At 36.6% G+C, this 18,295-nt stretch overlaps 1 protein-coding gene across 1 annotated transcript; it reads left to right on the top strand.

Annotated features, from left to right (window-relative positions):
- The first annotated feature begins 4,453 nt into the window (after window positions 1–4,453).
- LOC124898006 (submandibular gland secretory Glx-rich protein CA-like) lies at window positions 4,454–8,258 on the top strand. The gene is made up of 2 exons (XM_047411625.1): window positions 4,454–4,629; window positions 7,949–8,258. Exons 1-2 carry the CDS (start codon window positions 4,454–4,456, stop codon window positions 8,256–8,258), a joined length of 486 nt encoding a protein of 161 aa, XP_047267581.1.
- Window positions 8,259–18,295: the final 10,037 nt, after the last annotated feature.

The following is an 18,295-nucleotide window of genomic DNA, read 5'->3' as shown; positions in this document are numbered from 1 at the left end:
TATTAGAGATCAAAACAATACAATATTCTCAATGATGAATCAAAACACGAGCTAAAATAAGGCTAATTCTCAATTATCTTCAACTTTATGTTCCGAGTCTTAACTTAATCAAATTAAACTTTGATTATTACAAAAAAGTTGTCCTACATATAATTACATATTTAAACCATTTGGAACAAATTAAACACATTAGAATCCACCTAAACCAAGTAGACACACACCTAGCTCAAGCTAGTAAAACTAGTTTTTTGGGTTAAACTCTAAATGACTCAATTAAGTACAAACTTGTTTAAAAAACACTTTCAACATTGTAATCACATACTTGGACACTTATATGCTTATTTATATCATATTAACACATAAATCACATGAATTGCTCACAAAATAAGGCAAAATAAGCTAGAAAAATGATACCGAAGTGTATAAAACCACCTTAGATCATCACCCCACACTTAAACTCTTATTCATCCTCAAACAACTTTTTAATCTAAGAATCAAAAGCTGAGGTGATGCTAAAATTCTACTAAAAAAAATACTCAAGCTAGTACTACAATGACTACACACAATGCAATTTTCTACACTAAACATGTTATTTACACCATTGAAAGCTCATGAACACTACTTTGAAACACCCTAGCCTCAAGAATTGACTCACCTAGTTGGAAAACTCATGCTTATCATTCAATAAAGGACATCATATAAATCACCCACATTCATTAAATATGTACCCCTCACAACAAGAGAGTTACCCATAATCACTCACATAAAAGCGTTTTATAGCATGATGGGTATAAGAATCAAATTACGCTCACTCTCACAAGGAATTCACAAGTAACACACAATGAACCATAGACTTTAAGTGTAATGCTTCACTAATGTTAGAATAATGAACTTAGGATCAATTAGGTCTTTTCCAGATTGTAATGTAGGCAAAGAGACGGGTGGGAACTATTTGGGAATAGTGACTAACCTTTCTAAGCGCTTTAATACACTTCATTGTACATTTAGAACCAATCTCCAACAACCAATTTACCCCATTTTTCTCTACCCCATTCTTTTTTTACCCTATCTCTTTTAAGCATTTTCACAAACACATGGTGGGCGTATTGTTTAATCCTTCAAGATTCAATTTTTCTCATTTTCTAAAATCATGAGAATATTTCTAACATCATTTATATCACTCCCAACCACCATACATCAAATATAAACACCACTTACTATTATCTTGGGGAACCAATTTCACCTTTTTCTTCTTCAATTTCTCAAACTCCTTACTAAATCAATTTTTTATTAAAGAACTTAGGAGATTTTTGGACCAAATTATGGTCTATCAAAGAAGGGGTTAGGATACATATGAGGCTACCAAAGAAAATTTTAAAATCTTAATGGGGGTTTACTAGGATAATGCACAAAAGGTAGGACAACTAGAAGGTATAAAACAAGGCAATTAAAGAAATGCCTAAATCATCTCTTAAACCCATACTCTTTATTGTGCTTTGACAACACATCGGGCAAGTTCTAGATATCACATGCAACAAGGAATATACAAAAATCTCACACGCACATGGCACATGCTCAACTCAATCGGATAATCATAGACTCCCAACCAAACAATAGCATGAATTCAAATTTAAGTTGAAAAGTACAAGCCAAAAAAATAAGCCTAAGAGTCTCAAAAATAGTAATTAACTTATTCAACATTCCTTTATCAAAAAATACTTGCACTATGTAATCAAAAGTAGCACCAACAAGAATATCTTACATCAAAAAAATTAAGCCAAAACTTGGGAATTTCCCATTCCCACACTTACAAATCTACTTTGTCCCCAAAGTGAATTTAAAAGCAAGAGACAGAAATACTCCCTGAGAGACAGAAATACTCCCTGAGGCCTCTAGGCCTAGCTAGTAGCATCTTTTGCATTAATGCGATCCATAGGACCCCACACTTAATTTTTTGCCATGCCTCAAACTCAGGTTTCCGGCACTCAGACTTTCCATTAACCTGCGAATCAATCAAAAACAAAAACTATGCGAAATAAAAACTAAAAACCAAAAAAAAAAAACATACATAATTAACTTGGGTTGCCTCCCAAGTAGTTCCTGATTTAGTGTCGTGGCATGACCCAACTAACGACTTAGTCATTCTTTTTCCTTCTCTTCTCACCCTTGGTTTCCATCTTTTTTTTTTACTCCTCTTGGGTATGAATTCTAATGTGCAGTAGATTTCTCAACTTTAGCCTCTTTAGGCTCATTAATTAGCATCAAATCGGGCTTACGTGGTAGAAGCTTAGGCTACTCAATCAGGTAGTCCAAAAAGTTCTTTGGTAGACTAGCCACCCCACACTCGTCCCCTTTAATAACACTGATCATACACAAATCTTTATATTGGGATATTAGTATGGGTGATTTGTATACATCAAATACCACCTCTTCATCCTCTACCCTCATTTTAAGCATGCCTTCTCTAACATCAATGAATGCTCCTCCAATTGCTAAGAATATATGCCCCAAGATGATTGGTACCTATTCGTCTAACTCAAAATCAATAACAATAAAGTCAGCAGGAATAACAAATTTACCAATATTTATGAGGACATCCACAATGATTCCTTCCGAATATGCCATTCGCTCATTTTTTAGCTGCAAAACCACCTTGTCAATTTAGGCATTCCTAAGACCAATTTGTCAAACAAAGATAAGGGCATCAGATTTACGCTCTGATAAGTGAGCATATGCTAACATATTTGAGGCTTTTAATTGAGAATAATTGCAAAGTCTTAAGCAACTTTTGTCATTTTTAATTGTTTTATCTTTGATTTTACAATCAAAGTCAAGAGGAAAGAGAACCAACAATGATGGAAGTAAAAGAGTTGAAATCTGAATAAAATAAAAGAGAAGTGTGGCTGACGACATTCCTGATAAGTCGTTAGCACTCTAATAGGTTATCAACTTCATTGTCAGCCTTAAATAGAGAATAGAATTCAATTAGAAGAAGTGACGATCACATATGATAAGCCACCAGGCTTGTGATAAGCCGTCAGAGTCTCCGTCAGCCTTAGAAAGAACATGGAAGCTGAGGTGAAAAATTGATGACATTATCTGATATGTCGTCATAGTTTTGATAAGCCGTCAGGATTCACCGTCAGCCTTAAGCAAAAATTATCAAAATTGAAGAGGAGCTGACGACATTCATGATAATTCATCATCCTCCTGATAAGGCGTCACACATGTCATCACCTAATCCGAGAAGAACACTGAACTCTGTGATTTTGTTTCCATAATTAGGCTGAAGTATTTAAAGCATAGTTTATGGTTTTCTAAAGAAGAGGATAAACCTATTTTGGAACACACGTATTTTTTTATTTTCTCTCTAGTTTCTTGGCTTGAACAAAACAATCAACTTTGAAGAGATTATCATCAATATTTTGAGATTTCTACTTTGATCTAATCTGAGAAACACTCATTTCTATTCATTTTGCTCTAAGTTCATGTTTCAAATTATAAATTCAACTTGTTGTATCGATTATTACATTATGAATGGCTAAATCCCTTTCACCTAAATTATGGGATCTATGGGTTAGGTCTTGGTAAGTTACTAAGTGTTCAAGATTCTAAAGGTAATAGGACTCTTTGATAATTTTGAGGTTTAATTATTATCTATTGTTGGCAAACGATAGATAGAACCTGCTTTGATTTGCTTGAGATAAGAAATCAACTATAATAGGAAGTGAATTATAGAAAGGAACTTGGAAGCTACCAAACTTCCATTTAATAATTGACGTTGTGACAAGGTTAATTAACCCGAGGTAAAGTCTGGTCCGAGAAGATTAGGTAATTAAATGCTTGAGTAGGTCAAGAAACATTTAGACATAACTTCAATAAATATAATCTGTTGTTCCTACCTACATGATAATCTTAAATCACTATTAGCATCTGTCAAGTACCAAAACCCATAGTGAACATAATTTTGGTTTTCCATAAACTCTTAATTAAAAGCACTAAAACTAAAGTGACCAACAATTATTTGATAAATTCTCATAACCCCCAATTTACCAGAAACTACTAACTATCAGGTGATTAACTCGCATACAACTCAGATTCACACCATATTCCCTATGGGATTAGACCCCAACCTAGTTGGGTTATATATTGACAAAGATCTCTTACATTATCACATAAGAGGTATAGTTTGAGCGTTATGAAAAATGGTGCTATTGCTGGGGGATACAGTTGTAAATTGAAATTTGTATGCACTAATTGACTGTTAGTCAATTTCCTAGTTTTACGTTTATTTGTTGTTTTTGTTTTCTGTTGGAATTTTGAGGTACATACAAGAGCCAAAATTTTTGGAGAACCTTTAATACCATTTAATCCAAAACCGCAACGAATTGGAAAAATGGTAGACCAGTAGGAGGCTGACAGGTTAGTAGCCTTAGCTAGAGCTAAGGTGAATATGCAAAATGTCGATCAACAAGTACAAAATCCAAATCCTAAGGATGAAGATTTTGGAGATAAGGAGTTTATAAACCCTGGTAACACAAGGCGTGCAGAGCAAGTAGCTGCACCAATACAACGTAATGCTAATAGGAACCGTCCATTTCAAGGAAGGCAAGATTTCCAGCCGGTCCAGTATGACCTCAATGATAATTATGATGGAATGGATGGAGCAGGTACAATGGGTGAAATTATTCCTCGACCATTGGCACCTTGGGAAAAATTCAACATTACGAGTACTATGATTCAACTCCTCAATCTGAAGGGGTTGTTTGATGGCCTTCCTAGGGATGACCTGAACTTACATCTGGTGAACTTTGTCACCATCTGTAAATCTTTTGATAACCCAAGAGTGGGTTAGAATACTATTTATTTAAGATTGTTTTCGTTGTCTCTATCTGGGGAGGCAACATTGTGGCTTAACGAGCTAACACCTGATTCTATAACCAACTGGAGGCAGTTGAAAGGAGATTTCCTAGAAAGGTTCTTTCCATCTTACAGAAGGTTACAGTTGAGGGATAAGATCATCAAATTTAGACAGCTCCCAACTGAAGCCTTGCATGAAACCTGGGAGAGATTCAAAAAGAAGCTGACGCAGTGTCCGAACCATAATATGGCAGACATATACTTAATGAAGACTTTGTATAGAGCTCTTAACTCTGTGACAAAAACAATTGTAGATAATGCTACTGCTGGTTTATTTGTTGATCTTAAATTCCCAGAGGCTTCAGAAATGCTAGAGAGAATGACCAAACAGAGTTGGGCATGGCATACCAGAGACTCTGTGGTAGTAAGACCCACTATTTCTTTGGGTATGATTGCAGAACAATGTAAGAGAGACAAGAAGCATGATCAAGACATGGCATCCTAAAAACGTAGATGGACTTTCTAACCAAGCACTTACTATCAGGCAAGATTAAGAAGGTGAAAGCTAGAGGATCTCAAGATAGAGTTGATGCTAATCCAGAAAAAGAGGAGAAATATGTTAATAATCAGGGGGGTTTCCAAGGCAATAGCCAAGTTAATCAAGGTTGGAATTATTATGATAATCCTAGTTATAAAGATAGGGAGTAAGGGAATTAGAGGAGCAATAATGATAGGAACGGGATATATGTCCCTCTTGGAAATCAGGAGGCTGCTACAACAAGTTCTGAAAAGATATCCATGAAGGACATGATGACTAAATTATTAATAGGCGTGGAGGCTACCAACTCAAGAGTGACTACCATGAAGACTGATCTGTCATCTATTAGTCAGTTGGTAAACTTGCACTCCACTTTGATCAAGCAGCTAGAATAGAAATTGAGCGAATCAAAGAAAGAGTGGAATATTACCTAGTGATACAGTCCATATTCTATAGAATAATGGCTCATGTATGGTGATTACCACTAAAAGTGGTAAGATATTACCTACCCCTTCTGCGGGGGAAAATATAGTTGATGAGGTAGTTGTTGATAAACCGAAAGAAGGTGTTCCAGTGGAGTATAAGAAGTTGGATGGTTTTGATGATTCTCTATAGAAGGGAAAAGAGAAGGAGAAGGAGGTAGTGGTAAGAACTCTCCCAAGACCACCACCTCCCTTTTCTTAATGATTGAAAAACAAGCTAATGATATAAAATTTAGCAAGTTCATAATGATATTGAAGTAGTTAATAATAAATATGCCTTTGGTGGAGGCACTTGAGCAAATTCTAGGATACACTAAGTTTATGAAATACCTTGTCACACAGAAATGGAAGGTTATCTATGAGATGAAAGACAATCTCCATCATTGTGGTGCTATCTCCACAAGGTCTTTAGTGCATAAAAAGGCAGACCTGGGAGAATTCACCATCCCATGCACTATTGGGTCCCTGAATTTTACTAAAGCTCTATACGATTTGGGAGCCAGTATAAATCTAATGCCACTTACTGTGTACAAGAAGCTGGGTTTGGGAGATCCTACCCCGACAAACATGCAGCTGGTAATGGCGGATAGGTCTGTAAAGTATCCAGTGGGTAGATTACATGATGTATTAGTAAAGGTGGCCGAATTTATACTGCCTGCTAATTTTGTAGTCCTAGATTGTGAGTTGGACTTCAAAGTACCCATCATCCTGGTTAGACCATTCTTTGCAACTAGGAGAGTGATAGTGGACATGGAGCTGAATGAGCTAAAGTTCAGGATCAATGACAAAGAAGCAAGATTCAAAATGCACTCATCCATGACCAAGCAAAAGGAGATGAGTGTTTGCTCAATCGTGGATGTATTCTATAAAGATGGTAAAGAGATATCAGCAGGTTGTTTTGACAAAGTCTTAGTAGTCAAGATAACCAAGTCATGTTGCGACATTAATCAGGTGCTATTGGAAGGCAACCCAAAATTTTTATGTTCCAGCAAAGTATTTATTTTTGTAGTTAGGAAGGTGGAATCAATGTAACCAGCTAAATATTCCTGACGACATATTTAACGGTCTGTCATAATTGTGATAGGACATTAGATTCATCGTTATAGAAATCAAACCTAAGGCATGTTATGTTAAGGCTGACGATATTCGTGATTGGCTATCAAAAGTTTGATAAGCCTTCAATCTTTGTCATCAGAAAGCCTAAAAGAGTAGCTGAAATTTTGGGCCAAATTAAAAAGATCCGACTTGGCGCATAGCTTTGTCTTTCCATCTTCTCGTGTATTTTTTTTCTTTTCTTTAAGTTTTATTTCCTTCCTTATTTAGTTTATTTTCTTTCCTTTCTAAAGTATTTCTAAGTAAAAAAAAAGAAAACTTCCTTCCTTGTAGGTATGGGTTGAAGTCAAAATCAAGAGATTTTTCTTTAATCCACTTCCTCTTACTCGTGTAACAAAGTTGAAGGCACTCATTAGGTATTCTCAAAACCTAACTCTTCTCTTCAGTTGGTAAGTAAAAAACTGATGTGAACCAAGGTTCCCAAGAATATTTAGTCAAGTTTAGCTTGCCAATATGTGAAAATTGGGAACTAGGGTTTGCTGTATAAGCTTAGGACTTAAAGCTTAGCTCAAAAATGCAAATCGATGGGATTTTAAGAAGAAATTGGATTAAAAATCAAGTTAAAGTTAAGTTGGGGTTGTGTCCTGAGCCGACGACATGGATGATGAGTTATCACATTTGTGATGGCTTATTAGACACATCGTCAGAAGTTGATAAAATTTTTTGGGTTCTTTTTAGAGCTGACGACATTCATGATAAGCTATCATAACTGTGATGGCTTATGAAACATATTGTCACACCTTTGACCTGAAGCATTAATAAATCCTTTCAAAGGGTGTGGAACTTCAATGATTGATGTGTTTGTTTATATACTCTGGAGTGTCGACTAATGGTTTTCCTCTTTCTACAGGTCTTATAGTGGAACCCAAAGGAAATAACCCAAAATCTATAAGGAAAGGGACCAAGGGAAGTGTACCTGAGAGACTTTTCAATGAGGGCTCTAATTATGAGGAAGAGGAGCCACCGCTCAAGAAGCAAAAGAAAAAAGCCTAAAAAATTCTTCACCACCTCTACCAACTGAGGTGGAAGATAGTGAAGAGAATAATACTGAGCCAACAACATCTGAACATACAGCTTCTGAGCAGACGACCTCTGAGCAACAAGAGTCTGAACATACTGAATCTGAAGAGCATGATTTAGATCATCCTGATTATGAGGAACATGAGTCTGAGCAATATGAATCTGAGGAACCATTATCTGAATCCCCTTCTGCTGAGCAACAAAATGATGAAGAATCTCCGATTCGGGGAACTATGGTTAAATGAAGAACCCTGAGATTCTAGATAGTGCTAGGTGGCAAATTCCCAAGGCACAAAAAATCTTCTATGATGGGCTTCGTAAAACAAAATCAAAGCCTATTAAAAGGCCAATCTTTAAAGAAAAGAAGATCGTCACTACCGAGCTAAACAGATATCCTAAAGTAGAGTAAAATTTCTGAGACTATAACTTGGGATGGACCATGAAAGGAGGAAGCTCATTTTACCCTACACTAGTTAGGAATTTCTGTGTAAACTATTAGGATCGATTGGAAAATATGTGTAAAGAAAGGGAGAAATTAGAAGATCAACCCTTGTTGGATAGAGTTCCAGTACGGGGTGCGATGGTGGATCTCTCAGAAATGACAATCAACAGATTTCTTCATGGCCCTGGATTCACTCTTCAGGCCACTTTACCTACTTTCTATGCTCGATTAAAGCATCATGAGAATTAATGGTCTTGGTTAGTGACCCTCATAGCTGAAGGAAAACTTGAATGGCTAGCCAACCCTAATGAAAGGATTTTTATGGCTTCCGTGACTCAAGAGGCAAAGTTCTAGTGGGGTGTAGTGCACACCCATTTGATGATTACTGAGGGAGATAATATCCTTGGAGACACTAAAGCAATATTGGTCATAAGTCTTGTGGTTAAACTTAAGTTGAACGTTGGGGAGATCATTGCTGAGGAGATGAAAATTCGAGTCTCAAGGCCCGATACGGCATATCCTTTCCCTTGTCTAATTATAAGGTTATGTAAGGCAGTCTATGTACTTAAGGTTGTAGGGTTAGATGAAGAACTGCTTGCCAAGAAGACCCATAATCCCATCCAATATGATGAAAATCAGCCGAGACTGACACTTGACAGAGGAGCAGGGGTTGAAACAGACCCACCAGTTACACGTACCATCTCAGCACCTAATATAGTGGTATAGGATTCTGAGGCTGCAGCACCGACCTCCTCAGCAACAACAAATTTAGTGCCTAAAAATAAAAAAAATCCTTCAGTTGTTGTGTCTACCATAGAATTTTCCATCAACCCTATGAATTTTAGGAGAGTGGCAAAACAAGCCAAGTGGTGCGAGGCTCAGCTGTAAATTTTTGCCAACTAATTTTCCTCTATGTTAGACAAGAGGATTAAGGTAGCACTGGAGCCCTTTCGAGCCTTTCTCAGTCAAATTGATGAATTAGAAAATCATTTTAATACATGGGTAAGAGAAATGTCGAGGTCAGACCTTGCACAATTTAGAGCTTTTTTGGAAAAGGTGAAGGCTAATATTGGGGTATTATAATAACACCAACTTATGGTATCAGCCGATCTGGATGTTGATGAGTCTGAGGGTGAAATCCCATTGCTTGATCTCACGAGGGAACCAATGAAGAAAAAAAAGGGTAAGAAGAAAGTCAAGGGTAAGAGAGAAAGGCCTAATAGTGATAAAGAAATAAAACCAGAGAAGAGGGAAAGAAAAAAGGCTTAAAAAAGAAGATGAGGAAGGCGATGATCAAGTCACTAGCTAACAATGAAAAATGGGAGGAGGCCCTACGAGCGAGAATTGTGGGTGCTTCAACTAGTAGGCCTCCAACAACTGCTAGACCAGATATGTCTGAACGGGGGGGACTTGTAATGGAGATAAGGCAGCTGAGGATGCAGAAGCAGGGTCAGGGACCCATGATTCTTATGCTTGATCTACTCCAGGTATACCCTAACCCTTAGTTCAGTTTTTCTTTGATTTTAAGTTGAGGATGTAGGGTGAGTTGTAGTTGTAACATTTTGTAGTTGACTAGGAGAAATACAAGTACTTGAGGTAGTTAACATAGTTTTGTTATTTTGTGAACACCTCTCAAGTGGTCTAATTCTTTAACTATGTGATTTGCATCTAATTATGACCACTGTTCATCTTTGTATGGGATTAGTTCTAGTAACTTGATAACCATTGCTAAAAAATTTCATGAATCGTATAAGTAATAACTTCTGATATGCTTGTGTGCCACATGCGTGTGAGATTTTACTTAGTTCCCTTTGTATGTTGGATTCAGAACTTGCTCGGTTAGTCTTACCTAGGTTGAAGGATAGGGGTTAGGAAAGGATCATAAGCCATTTTAATATTATCCCACTTTAGCCTAAATGACCTTCCCTAATGCATAATATCCCTTGATCCCTATTTTGAGCTGAAATTGCCTATTTCTTTTTATGATACCTATCACTGTCCCATTTTATATCATAATGAACTTGTTTTGTCCCTGGTCCTCCTTGGACACTGTACACCTTAACTTAGGCAAATGGCCTAAGTTGAGGGTGGCTATCATAGTGGTGCGTGATGTAAAATGAGTATGAAGAAAAGTAGATTAAAAGAAAAGAATAAAAAGCTAGGTATGGTGGAAAAGAGAAAGAAAAGAAAAGTTGTAAAAAAAAAGAAGTAATTGTAGAAAAAAAACCGCACCCATCCTGAATAAGTGTGATCAAGAAGAGAAAAGAATAGTAAAAGGTAAATGAGTGAGACCCCAGAAGCTAGTGTAGTGTCAAGGAGGCCTAGTCACTTTAAATATCAACGAGTATCATACCAGAACCTAGCCTACATTACAAGCCAAAGAGAATACCTATAGTGATCCTAGCTGAACTGTCTGAAAGTCTTGGTAATCAAAATAAGGGAAAGCCTATGATATTTGGCATACATTGATTGGAACTTTATTCTGAGAGTGAATTTCTAGTAATTGTCCCCATGGTTACATATGTAATGTCTGATATAAGTGAAGTGGGACTTCTTTGTAGTAAGGGCACACTGGTTACGTTGCTAGTTGCTAACTTGTTTGGATACTGTAAGCTTAATACATGGATGGTTGTTGTTGCTGATTTGATGCCATATCTTGATTCCTATGTGTCACGTTGTTTCTTTTTAATAAAATACATAGTTGTTTGTAAATTGATTGACCTTGGAGATGGTGAAGATGTTTTGAGATAATATGGATGGTTGACTGCTTAATGTACTTTGTATTCTTTTGGTTGGCTTTTAGTTTCTTGAGGATAAGTAATTCTTTTAATTTGAGGGTGTTGATGTATGAGAAGATGCTAACACATTTGAAGCTTTTAACTGAGAATAATTGCAAAGTCTTAAGCAACTTTTATCGTTTTTGATTGTTTTATCTTTGATTTTACAGTGGAAGTTAAGGGGCAAGAGAACTAATAATGATGGAAGTAAATGAGTGGAAATCTAAAGAAAATAAAAGAGAAGTGTGGCTGATGACATTTCTTATAAGTTATCAGCACTCTGATAGGTTATCAGCTTTATCATCAGCCTTAAATAGAGAATGGGATTCAATTGGAAGAAGTGGTGACAACATATGATAAGCCGTTAGCCTTGTTATAAGCCATTAGAGTCAGCATCATCCTTAGAATATGGGAGCTGAGGTGGAGAAGTAATGACATTGTCTGATATGTCGTCACAGTTTTGATAAGCCATCAAGATTCACCATCGACCTTAAGCAAAAGTTGTCAAAATTGAAGAGGAGCTGATAACATCCATGACAAGTCGTCAACCTCCTAATAAGGCATCACGCAAGTCATCACCTAATCTGAGAAGAACACTGAACTCTGTGATTTTGTTTCTATAATTATGCTGGAGAATTTAAAGCATAGTTTATGGTTTTCTAAAGAGGAGGCTGAACCTATTTTGGAACACACATATTTTGTTATTTTCTCTCTAGTTTCTTGGCTTGAACAAAACATTTAACTTTGAATAGATTATCATCAATATTTTGGGATTTCAACTTTGATCTAATCTGAGAAACACTCATTTCTATTCATCTTGCTGTAAGTTCATCTTTCAAATTATGAATTCAACTTGTTGTATTGATTATTACATTAAAAGTGGCTAAATCTCTTTAACCCAAATTATTGGATCTATGGGTTAAGTCTTGGTAAGTTGCTAAGTGTTCAAGATTATAAAGGTAATAGGACTCTTTGATAATTGCAAGGTTTTAATTATTATCTATTGGTTGCAACCGATAGATAGCACCTACTTTGATTTGCCTGAGATAAGAAATCAACTATAGTAGGAAGTGAATTATTGACAGGGACTTGGAAGCCACCAACCTTCCGTTGAATAATTGATGATGTAACAAGGTTAATTAACTTGAGGTGAAGTCTGGTCAATGAATATAAATTCCCTAAGTCTGAGAGGATTAGGTGATTAGATGCTTGAGTAGGTCGAGAGACATTTAGGCATAACTTCGATAAAGACAATCTGTTGTTCCTACCTATCATAAGTATCTTGAATCACTATTATCATCTGTCAAGTACCAAAACCCATAGTGAACATAATTCTGGTTTTCTATAAACTCTTGATTACAAGCACTAAAACTAAAGTGACCAAAAATTATTTTCTAAATTATCATAACCCTAAATTTACAGGAAACTACTAAATATCAGTTGATTAACCCGCACACAACTCATATCACACCATATTCCCTGTGGTATTCGCCCCCAACCTAGTTTGGTTATATATTGACAAGATCGCTTACATTATCACATAAGAGGTTTAGTTTGAGTGTTATCATGCTTGCCCCTAATTCACTTAGTGCATGGACTACTTTACTCCCAATTTGGATAGGGAGAATAATTTCCCCGAATCTCTCAATTTCTTAGGGATTTTTTGTGTTATTACAGCGCTACACTCTTCAGTGAGTGTTATCGCCCCTATATCCTACAATATTATCTTATTATCAACTATATCCCTTAAGTACCTTTCATAGCTAAGAGGTTCTCCTTGAAGTTTTTTACCACTTCTCAAGGTGATTTCCATAACTTGTTTTGGATTTTCTGTATCTTCTGTCAAACCACCTCGTGGCCTAGTATTTAATGCTTTATATAACTGCCTAATCTACAATTCTAAGCTTCTCTGGGACTCTTGTGAATTTTTCATGTCCGCAGTCAACTGTGCTTGATTAGCTAAAAATTGCTTCAGCATCTCTACTATGTTTCTTGTTGACTGATTCCCATGTGTATGTGGTTGTTGAATTTCTTGTTGTTATGCATTCCAAGGCTAAGTCTGCCACGTTATGTTGTAGGCATTACCATAATTTGGCCTTTGAGCATTGCCCACATACATCACCAATTCTAGATTGGAAACCACATAGCCGCTATATGACCACTGTTACCACACACTTCATAACAACCACTAGTTTTTTGAACAACATTGATTGTTGTGGTAGTCTATGGAGCTCCCAATTTCAAGCTGCTAAACTGAGTGTTTATCATATTTTGCAATGTCGTAACTTGAGCTAATAAGGAAGTAAACTGGTACACCTACAATTCTTTTCATGGAACTTCTAAAGTCTAAATGTCATTCTGGGTTCCCTTGATCTATGCGATTCAACAATGTGTACAGCTCATCATAAGTCAATTCCAGCGCTTGACCACCTGCGGTTGAATCTAGAAAAATCTTCGTATTGTGTAATGACCCGATTTGCTAAACCAAAATGCTACATGGTTCTCATCACCTCGAAGGACCACAAGCTAACCCATGACTGATATCTATACACATATACTGCATAAGATAATATAATAATACGGAAACATGCACTGAAAGACCATAAGGTAAGATTATGAACATAACTGAATAATGTAACATCTGTGTGGGGTAATAGAACACCCAAAACAAAACTAAAGTCTAAAATATGATAGTCTATATCTATTCTGCATCTAGTCTGGAAGCCTCTACTTTCTGAAGAATCTCAATAAGGAGTTGATGGGACATGTCCCCAACTAACTCCAACTAATCAGATAATCAATGAGATACTAGAAAATCATTATGTCCCCAAAGGATGAGGACTCACTTCTACTCTGACTACAAAATCTAGAATCTACTGCTAATCTGGAACTCGTGTCTCTGAACCTATGGTGTAACATAAAAGAAAGCACCATAGCGCGAATGCATCAGTACATACATACCGAGTATACATGTGAGGTAGGCTATATGCAAGGGTTTGCATGCATGAATAATGCTAATTTACTTTCTCATATGAATATGAGAATACATGCATAAATACGTAACTGTAACTGACAACGTGATTTTGTGATTTCTAAGTTTGTATACTGATAACATGAAATTCTAGTAACTGATATGACTGATAACATGAAGGACTATATCTGAATAATGTTGATAACATGGGTGACTGTATCTGAGTATAACTGATAACATGGGTGACTGTAGCTGACATTACTGAATCTGATGGAACTATCTGAGTTCTATACTATATCTGAGTTGACTGTATCTGACAGTCCAAAAATCTGAAGAACTATTTATGTTCTATTACTGAGACTGATTGAATGTATCTGAAAGTTCTGATTCTGTAACATAAAATTATGGGAAGTAGTATCTAACCGACATGCCCTAAGGTTCTATAATAGCTGAGCTGGGGTCCAATCTTTGCCTTGATTGGAAGGGTGTCAATACCATACCCCTGGTAATGACAACATATGAGTAATCCTCATATAACATGTAACTCTAGCGAGAATGGTAGGAACCCTCACATAACAGGTTAATCCACCTCATCTACCCTCATATAGCAGGCTACGATATCTCAACCTATACTGGCTACATAGTTCTAGAACGCAAGGATTGCTTCTAGGAATCACACCCTTATATAACAGGTGAGTCCCCATCCTTGGGTTCACTGGGTGCTAATTCCTATTCCCATCTGAATAGATGCTAAACATGATTTATTAAACTGTACTGAGCATGGATTGAGTTACTGAATTTCTGTGGCTAAGAAAATACTACTGATATCTGACAACTGACTAAGCCATGAGATCATGAAGATTTTTCTTGAGTCATAAGACTATCTGAAGTCTAAGATTTCATAGCTTTACTGAGAGTATCGTGAAAACATGACATGGATCTAGGCACACAACAATATTTTGGGTACAAGTACCCCCAGGACTCAATGAAAGAAAACTGACATGACTTGATATTCTTAAATACATGATAATCACCACAATACGTTTATTGAAGCATTTCATCAAACGTATAATAGGAATATGCTTGTAAATTTATGGGGATTTCATGATATCATGCTAGTTAGACAATATTCCTTCATCTAGGCATTTTATCAAACATATGGCAGGCATAGTACATGTAAACACATTATACAACAATTAAACATCATGCTTCAACTCCAATTCTATCATACAAGGTTTTAGTCATGAGATTTTGTAAATCTTTATCTATACTAATCAACCCACATGGAATTTATCATCAAATCATGAAATAGAAATCAATTCCTTATTGATCAATATGAAAGAGAACATACAAAGCATGAAAACATGAAAAAAAAATCATACCTTGTAGTTAAAAAGGATTCTTGGACTTCATGGACGTAAGGAGTCCATGAATGAACACTATGCATACCTTAGATCATGATTTCATAAAAATTAATGGTGAAACCTTCTTGAAATTGGACCTTCTATGAAAACCCTAGCTTGAGTTCTTGAGAGTATTTGAGAAAAACATCAATATTTTGGATGAATAAGGGCTAAATCCCGTATTTGGAAGCTTATATATGGGGAAAATTGACCCTTTTAACCCTGGACATATAATTTAATTTTTAATACAATTTCCCGAGTTGGTCCCTTGGCGCGATGCGGCGTTATCATGTTGTGTCACTGGAAATTGACAATCAGGAAACTGCACCGCGGTGCAACATGGAGCTATAACGTTTCCACCTTGTCTACAAGCTGGAAGTTTGGTGTGATGTGCCAGTATCGCGAAGAAACACTGGAATTTGACAATTACGATTTGAGCTATCTCCGCGACGTACTGAAGGCTCAGGTCAAACACTGTCTCACTAAAAAGGCTCTAACTCTTCGCCCGGGTGTCTAATTTGGGCGAATTACATATCGATAGAAAGCTTATTCAATTTTTCATGTGATAGGAAGTGAAAATTATGGAAATATCACGTGTATAAGAATGAATTATTATTTCAAAGCAAGTTCTAATATCCTTGAGATGATTTTCAAGCTAAGAAAAAGCCCAGGTATTACAATATCTCCCCCTTGTGAACATTCGTCCTCGAATGAGACTGACTGAGAGAGGAAACAATGAACTAAACATGAATAACTGGAGCATGATCTTATGATGGACATGACTGACAAGCTGAGCATAACATACTGAACATGTATATCTGATGCATGCGTAACTGATTCATAAATGCATAACTGAAAGTTCTGAAAAACTAAATTTTCTCACAATGAGAATGCATGTCTGATACATAACTATATAACTGATTTGATACATGAATGCATGACTGAATATACGATCGTACTTGATACCAAGCTTATCATGGGAACATGAACATGAGACTGAATACTAAGTTAGTGATGCACACTAATCATGAAACTGAGTAAGCTTAAGGAGAACTATTACCTTGAGTTTGATCTAAGTTAGCGAGGAAAAGGTGAGGGTACTTGGTATGCATATCTGCTTCTTCTTCCCAAGTATCTCCCTCGACAAACTGATTTCACCAAACAACTCTAACTAGAGGGACTCCTTTGTTCCTTAATCTACGAGTATGATAGTCTAGGATTTTAACTAGAATCTCTTCATAAGAGAGGTTGTATTAAACACCGGTGCTTTGAATAGGGACTACGGCTGATGGGTCAACTATACACTTCTTAAGCAAAGAGACATGAAAGACTGGATGAACTGAGTCTAGATCTGAAGGTAATTCAAGCTCATAAAATACCTTGCCAAAACGATTGAGAATCTTGAAGGGACCGATATATCGGGGACTAAGCTTTCCCTTCTTACCGAATCTCTTCACTCCCTTCATGGAAGATATCTTGAGGTAGACATGATCACCAATCTCAAACTTGAGATCCTTTCTACAAACATCTGCATAAGACTTCTGTTGGCTCTAAGTAGCCCGGAGTCTTTCTCTAATTAACTAAATTTTCTCTAAGGAGTCGAATACTAAGTCAGGACCTATGACTGAGGCCTCACTAACTTCGAACCAACTGATTGGAGATCTATATCTCCTACCATAGAGAGCTTCAAATGGAGCCACCTGAATACTGAAATAATAGCTATTGTTGTATGTAAATTCAATCAAAGGCAAGTGGTCATCCCAACTACCCTTGAAATCAATTACACACGCCCTTAGAATATCTTCCAAAGTCTGGATGGTCCTTTTTTATTTACCATCTATCATAGGATGAAAGGTTGTACTAAGATAAACTTGGGTACCAATACCCTTTTAGAATGCTTTCAAAAAATAAGAGGTGAACTAGGTACTTCTATCTGAGATAATAGTTAATAAAACATCGTACAATCTGACCAGCTCCTTTATATAAAGCTTAGCATAATCCTCGGCTGAATAAGAGGTATGAACTAGAAGGAAAAGAGCTAATTTGGTCATTCTATCTACAATGACCCAGACTGAATCATGCTGACGACGAGTTTGAGGCAAACTAATCACGAAGTCCATGTTCACAACTTCCCACTTCCAAGTAGGAATATTGAACTCCTACATAGGACCAATAGGCTTCTGATGCTCTATCTTAACTTGATGATATGTAGAGCACTTAGACACAAACTTTACAATATCTCTCTTCATCCCACTCCACCAATAGATCTCCCACAAGTCAGAGTACACCTTAGTGGCCCCTGTATGAATAGAGTAGAATGCGTCATATGCTTCTACAAGAATTCGCTGCCTTATGTCATCTATACCTTAAACATAGAGATGACCCTGGAAACGAAGGATACCATCTCCCACTTGGGAGAAAACCTCTATTTTCTGATTTTGAACTAACTCTTTTAGCTTGACAAGGCTAGGATTCTTATCTTACTTTTCTTTCACCTCAGAAACTAAAGATGATTCTAAACTACTCTGAACACATACACCACCCTCTGAAGAGTCGACTAAGCAAACACCTAGTCTAGTAATTTGGTGTACTTCTTAGGCTAACTTCTTCCTACCATCCTCAACATGAGAAACACTACCCATAGAGAGTCTACTGAGAGCATCGGCCACTATATTGGCCTTTCCTGGAT

This window comes from Capsicum annuum, chromosome 4 (genome assembly GCF_002878395.1).
Source record: "Capsicum annuum cultivar UCD-10X-F1 chromosome 4, UCD10Xv1.1, whole genome shotgun sequence".
NCBI classification, from domain to species: domain Eukaryota; kingdom Viridiplantae; phylum Streptophyta; class Magnoliopsida; order Solanales; family Solanaceae; genus Capsicum; species Capsicum annuum.
This window is presented reverse-complemented; position numbering and strand designations above follow the sequence as displayed.